At 39.8% G+C, this 7,364-nt stretch overlaps 1 protein-coding gene across 1 annotated transcript; it reads right to left on the reverse strand.

The window, feature by feature from the left end:
• On the reverse strand, nt 1-6,972 carry LOC137272814 (cathepsin Z-like). The gene is made up of 7 exons (XM_067805216.1): nt 6,769-6,972; nt 5,767-5,882; nt 4,630-4,854; nt 2,959-3,109; nt 1,813-1,888; nt 849-938; nt 1-245 (listed from the first exon to the last, which is right to left on the reverse strand). Exons 1-7 carry the CDS (start codon nt 6,885-6,887, stop codon nt 117-119), a joined length of 906 nt encoding a protein of 301 aa, XP_067661317.1. The 5' UTR covers nt 6,888-6,972; the 3' UTR covers nt 1-116.
• Nucleotides 6,973-7,364: the final 392 nt, after the last annotated feature.

Genomic DNA, 7,364 nt, shown 5'->3' on the forward strand with positions numbered 1-7,364 from the left:
ATAAACAGAAAATAAGTTTATTTACTTTATACTTTGCTGACATATATATACTGAGGTAGTATACAGCTTTATACTGCACATCATGTGATAGTACGCGTCATCCTACAGATGCTACATTAAGGCTTGTAGTTGTCTGGTACGATGGGGTCGGCATATGCACAGCGGGTCTCTATGGCCAAGTTGTAAGAGTTGCCTTGGCCGTTCTTGAAGGCACTGGTCACGATTTGGAAAAAGCCACTCTCGCCCTGTAAACACATTGCATTTACCATGAAACTAATTACCACAACTAATCATTAAACAAAGCACATGATACATATTTCAAGTTCATGATTTTGTCATAGAAATAACGAAAAGACAAACACTGTCTTTGGAAACTGAATTAATTTTTGATGTAACTACAAGTCCATCCTCGATATCTCCAGGCTTTTCGTTCCGATAAGTCCCCACTATAAGGACGCTATAAGTTGAAATACGTAAATATCTAAATGGAAGCAGACTGGATTCTTGAAGAGAAGATTCGATGGTCGGAGTCAGCAACACCCATATCATTCAGTCTACCGTTGACTGATCATGAACACGTTCATCATGGGAATACATGAACATATATATCAAGACAGTAAGATTCAGCTAAGTTCGGTTGTACATAACAGGGCTACACATAAAATATGCTAAATAACATCCACGATCAAATTGCAAAGTGCAAATTTTGCTTACATGCAGTTTGGATACATAAAAGTGAAACTTATGTTATGCATTAAACGCCAGTGACCCATTCGATCCTTCTCAAATCTCAATTTTCAAGTATTCTGTCGGTAAGTACAAATGACAGCTATTGTGCCAGTACCTACCCAAGGTTGTCCCCAGGAGTTTCTGACGACCCAGAACTCGGTGCCGGTGGCGTTCACTCCCCACCCAACCACCGAGATGATGTGATTAATCTGTAACACAAAATGTCACTGATGTGCACGTGTTACACTGTCTGACATGGGGTGAGAACATGACACTACCGGGTGGATACAATCACGAGGGATGACGGCAAAAGTTCAAGTTCTGTATTTAACTCAGAAATAACATTAGCAGGTTGTACATGAGCTATCATATTAAAATATAAAAACAGCATTAACAATGTGAAAGTGAAAAAAGTAAATGATTACAAAAAACAGTCACAACATATTGTGATGTAATAGAAATATACAGAAAAACATGATATTTAAAGAAATTGTCTTAAATGATGTACAATACACATACTATTGTTTTCAAGCAATTATGAATCAAGAGTTTTGAAAATAAAATAGATTGTTTTTGAAAATTATTTTTTAAAAAATTCATTGATATTAGTATCAAATAAACCGAGAAACAGACAAAGGGAAATAAATCGAGTTGACCAGTTACCGCTGTCGACATGTCCCTCTTGCCATGCATATAATAGACTATATCTCATAACTAATTGTAAACTGAACTTGAATTGTGTATATTGTTCAGTGGTAATAAACATAGTAATTCCGTGGTTTCATTCTATCAAGGTAGAGACATACTTTCGCTGCAATATTGCCTGATTATTACTGAAAATGCCTGATTATTACTGAAAACCTCTTCCTGCCATGGAGTAAATCGGAGGATGGGACGCTGAATTTACGCTTGCATTAATTTGACGACCTATTGAGTTATGTTTCCACAAAAAAACTAAATAAAAGCATTTAGGAAATACCAAGACAAACCAGGATTCAAATTCACTATTGCAGATTTCTGTAACACGCAAGGGCGACAACTCTTCACGCCTCAAGGGGCAATGCCGACAGTGCTTAATCTTACCGCTGGTGTAGCGTTATACTCAGCATACACTCCACCTCGGTACTTCTCCAAGCCTTCGGTTGCTTCTATTCCACAACTGGAAAACACAGTACATAATTACTTTAGTATATATTAGGAATATTTGTTTGTTAGCTGTCTACTGTCATCGATATTCCAGGTAAACAACGGCGATCTGTAAATAATCAAACCTGGGCCACACACATCCCTGACTGACATTATGACCATCGCTCCACACAGTTGGGATACGATGACATCGACAGCTTTATCTCGTTAGTTGCCTCTTCAGACAATCATTGGTTGCCATAGACAATTCTAACCCGGATTTCACAGATGAACAATTATGAATTATGTCATTCTCTTACCACAGGGGTTACTTGTCATATCTTTCTATGAACCTCTGTTCTAATACGGCCCTTTCATGGTGCAAGTGCTAAGGACTGGTGATAGGCTGGAATCAGCTTTTGTTGTGCAATCAGTGACGTTGTTTAAAAGGTTATCATTTGTAATGAATCGGTAATTTCCGTATGCTTCGGGGAAAACTAGAGCCTCTTCACGAGCGCGATGCGTCATATAATGGCGGGTCAATGGCGTCTTCTTCGCCTTCGTTGACAACGGACAAGTTATTAATTAAATGTTTTATGTGCCACATTAACACCCGTGAGGAGGAATATTTGTGGCCCCACATTTTCTTGTATTAGTCAGGCTCGATCTAAGTCGATATAACGCGTGTTCCGAGTGGACAAAAAGAAGGGAGATAATTCATGTTGCGATTGTTTGGCCGCTAGGTGATTTTTTTAGAACCGAGAAATATGGCCGTATTAGAACAGATGTTCGTAGTAAAGTATGACAATTAATCTCAGCGGGAAGAGAATGGAATTATGTGCACCGACGTGTACCATGTAATTATTCCAAAATAGGAAGAATACGCTTGCTTGGGTGTGATGTTTACACTGTCATTACATCACTATACTTAAAATCTGATAAAACAAGAAGGCAAATAGTGGCTGTAGGTTATCATCCGAAAGTTAATTTCAGCTAATTAGACATTAGATAAGCTATTAACTAGGAAACTTAGGAAAGACGGAAAGAAGACAGGAAGAAACGACTGCACGAAGGATATGATGACAGTAAAGAATATATTGGCACCTGATTGGTCCGTTTCTGTATATTTCCGCCATCATGTCCTCCCTGCCCTTGACGTAGCCGTAGTCCCCCACCTTCCACAGGGTGTAATTGCCCAGCTGTTCACACTCACCGAACGTGGTGCACGTGCCGCAAGAGTTGAAGGCGTCGCAGTCTTTGAACATATTCACCATATTCATCTTTGCATATATACACCATATTCATCTTTGTATATATTCACCAGATTCATCTTTGAACATATTCACCATATTCATCTTTGAATATATTCAACATATTCATCTTTGCATATAATCGCCATATTTATCTTTGAACATATGCTGCATATTTATCTTTGAGAGTGTTTATTTTATGAATCTTTCTACATATTTTCCATATTCATCTTTGACGATATACGCCATATTTATTTTTGAAAATATTCATTTTGTTTATCTTTTAACATATTCGTGAAACGTATCTTTGAACATATTCAGCATATTCATCTTTGAACATATTCATGATATCTATACGTGAATATATTCGCCATATTTATCTCTCAAGATATTTATAAATTTGTGGCTGAGTGTGGCTTCATTCGCAACAACGCCCACACTGTTTGTGACGTATATTGCGCACGGTATCATAGTTACCAAAATAAATTGCTTCTATGTAGGCCGACTTACCAGGGAGGAGAGTGTAAACCGATACTAATGCTCCTGATAATAATTAATTAACTATAAACCGATATCACATTCACAAAACAGTCCTAAACAGTCCTTAATCTAATGAACCCATGGAAACAAGAGGAAGCGTCAGTTTCAAGGACCGTAAATGATTAACTGAAAATAGAAGGATTTAAAAGTATTTTAATTAGCTGAGTTTAATTTAAGATTTAGAGTGTTGCCAGTCTCCCTCTAGTGAGGTAAATCCGAAATGTAGCATCTATGTAGAACGACTTGATGAGTGTGATCAGGACACTTAGAGCATGTTAACCCTTTCAATAAGTGAAAACTGTTGTGACACATATTGTCACCGTAGTGAATAGCCACTAGCCTTGAACACACACTATTTCCTTGCCTGAACTGAGTATGCACATGAAGGAAGTTTAGTTACATCTTATTGTCTGTTATAAATAAACGCACGAACGGACATACCGCCCCGCGACAGGTGTTGGTAATGATGTCAGGACTAAACTCGGTCACTGATGGAGGATACCGTATTACCACACCAAGTACAGTCAATGCGGAGATTGTTTAAATACAACTTGAATATTCACCTTCGCCAACACTACCTCACCCCAAGAGGGGTTACAAGAACAACTGGTAACTAGGAATGTTTTCAGGAATGTGAATGTGAATATGAATATTATACTACAGTTTCAGTTACATTTTTAACCGTGATAAACGTCCCGATATGCTGGGACAGATAACAAATTCTCACCCAAAGTATTGTATGAACGTTACTTATACTTCTTAAAGACGATACGTATCTGTTACGTTAAGGTCACCGCCACCAGTAGCCCAGTGGTTAATGCGTCCTCTCGCCACGCTAAAGATCCTGGTTTGATACCCCACATGTGTGTACTACCTATAAAACCCAATTCTGGCGTTTCCCGCCATGATATCGCTGGAATGTTACTGAAAGAAGCATAAAACCATTCTCACTCACTCACTCACTCACTCTCACTTACTCACTCACTTTGGTTCTTTGCTTGGTAGTTGTTGCAGGTCTCGTCAGGGATGCCGTGGTTATGGGCGTACTCGTATACCGTGTAATCGTTGCCTCCTTCACAGCTGCCGGCGTTGCCGCAGTCGATGACGTGCTGGACAGACAGGTATGCGGTGGGCCATGCACCTCCCCTCTTGATGTTAATCCGGTCCGCTATAGAGCTAGTGGCTCCCATGGCCCAACAGGACCCACAATCTGTCACAGAGTAAGGTGTTTAACGAATGTCTGTTGCTGCTGGAACGGTGCTAGGAAATCGCACAAACTATTGTCTATGGTTGTAAACATGAGACGATGTCTGTTAGTGCTCGTAGAATCATGGCGACGATTTGTGTCTGTTGGGTAGGCTATACGTTCGTTTGTCGAATACTGATCGGATAGCCATTATCATGATTTGGGTGAGTGAATGAGTTTAGTTTTACGCCGCATGGGTTGCTGAAGGCCTGTTCTACCCCGGGACCTTCAGGGGCTATCAGGATGATAACAGTTAAATGTCTATTAAAAGGATCTATTTCACACCACACTTACCTCAAAATAATGAATTTCTCTCAGCAATAACCTACTATTCGACCCCAGGGAAGCTATCGTATGATTTTTTCCCCTTAAATTACCCATTTAGATTACAATATGAAATTAAAAAGTTCGAATGAATTATTACAACTTTGCATTTAATCGTGTCTCGCGCCTTCTACCGGCCGAACATTATTTCAAGCGAACCTCATAAAATTACGCCCCTTGGAGCGCTCTTTATGAATATCATATAACTCCTTCGGAGACAGAACTCGGTCCTAGACAAAGCAAACGCGCAACTAATTCAGAACGGCAAACGCCGACAACACCTCGTGCGACAGTTTTCGATGCACGGAACATTCCATGGCAAGTGTTCTCTGAACAGAAGTGGAATACACCCATTTTGTCCAGCCAGTCTGGCTGCCAACCATGAGATACATTGTCCCTACCGACAGATACTTGTCAGATACCACAACGAATGTGGGCATCATTGCATTATCTGACAAGCTTTCATGGTACCTTGTCGTATTTAAATGACAGACTAAAAGTATTTTGTTCACATCAATGTTTTCTGAGCAGCTATGATCGGTACCCACTTACACTGAGGAATGTGCTGGTTGCGAGTTGTACCACAGAAGTTAGTTCCGTTCACATTGCGCCAATCCCAGGATCTTGGTAATGCTTTCAAATTTTGCTCAAAGGCTCTCGGGTGGGTTCTGAAGAGATATGCAAAAAATAAAAAGGAACAAATGTTTTCAACATTCATTGGAAATCATGGCATTTCTGACGTCATCACGATTTAACGGTGATTCAGCAATATTGCAGGTAGGTGTACACCCTGATCTGTAAATACTCGAAAGAATGCCACATAGTTGCCTGATTGACAGCATGAGATTCGGTGACAGAGCATCACCATTAAATAGTGATGACACCAGGTGTTCGCGAAAGGATGAGCATATCCTGCTCCACCGGAGACAACGTCATAAAAATATGGACACCTAAATATTCAGGAATGTATGGTACAAGTCGACATAGGTATTTTTTGTCTCTGATTCAACAAATGTTGAAATGTCTTCCACATGTCTTCCTTAAAGTTTGAAATATCGCGTGCGACAACCAATCAACAAATACATGAACAGAATCTCGTCATTTAAAAAGGCGTTGATATCGCTAGTTAAAACAGATTTGTTAAGTCGACAACACAGGAGTCATTGTCCTGAAGAGGTACCATCTGATAAAAATCTCTATGCCTTTAAATATGCATGAGCGTCAAAGATCATCACTGATGGTATAGTCAATAAACTGTTACTGATTGTACGTTGTTGGAAACAGGAGATCGGTTTCCAAGGAAACATCGAAAGTTAATGGGGAGGGAAAAAACAAGAAAAAAAAAATCAAATTCCTGATGTCAATTCCACAGTGTCACTTCAGTGCATTGAGAAGTCGCGTCTCCGGTTGACAAAATATCTAGATCATAGACACCAGGTACTGGTTCATGAGTAAAATACCCCCTTGAAGTAGGACTCTATGATGAAGTACTTGTCGAAACTGTACACTGACCGTGTCACGTGATGTATAGCGTTGTGGCAGTATTGTACTCACTTGACCTCTGGCCGCCGTTCTTTCTCAGGCTGAAAGCAATATGGCTTCCCATTGTACTTATTGTCTCTTCCGTAGGTAACGGAACCTAATACTAAAACCAACACGACTTTGACAAACATAACTGCTTAGTAAAGTGTCTCTTTACCGAATGATATGACTTGACTGTCACATGATATTGTTCATGTGATGCGGCTTCTATCTGATAGCTGATAAAGGCAGGTAGGTCATAGCATGCGTGGTGTATATATAAATATATAGGGCAGCTGACAATCGTGTCGTCTTGCAATGAGGTCAGAACACGTGAATGATATTTTATGCCGCTTATGTTATTCCGGTTCTGCCATTTCACAGCGAATGAGTATGTAAATATTGAAGTCTGGATGGGCACCCAGATGAAAGAAATCCGTAGAGGTAAATGATCAAAGAGAATCGTGACACAGATTTACTTTTGGACCCAGGCTGTAGTAGGGCATTCCCAACACTCAACCAGCAAAACGTCATGTTTTACACGGACATTTCTAACGATTTGTTTTCAAATACTGTCGTTAACTGACAACGAAATTTTATGCGAGCCTACGTTGTAGGGGTAGCATTTT

The sequence above is a fragment of the Haliotis asinina genome, chromosome 2 (assembly GCF_037392515.1).
Source record: "Haliotis asinina isolate JCU_RB_2024 chromosome 2, JCU_Hal_asi_v2, whole genome shotgun sequence".
NCBI lineage: Eukaryota > Metazoa > Mollusca > Gastropoda > Lepetellida > Haliotidae > Haliotis > Haliotis asinina.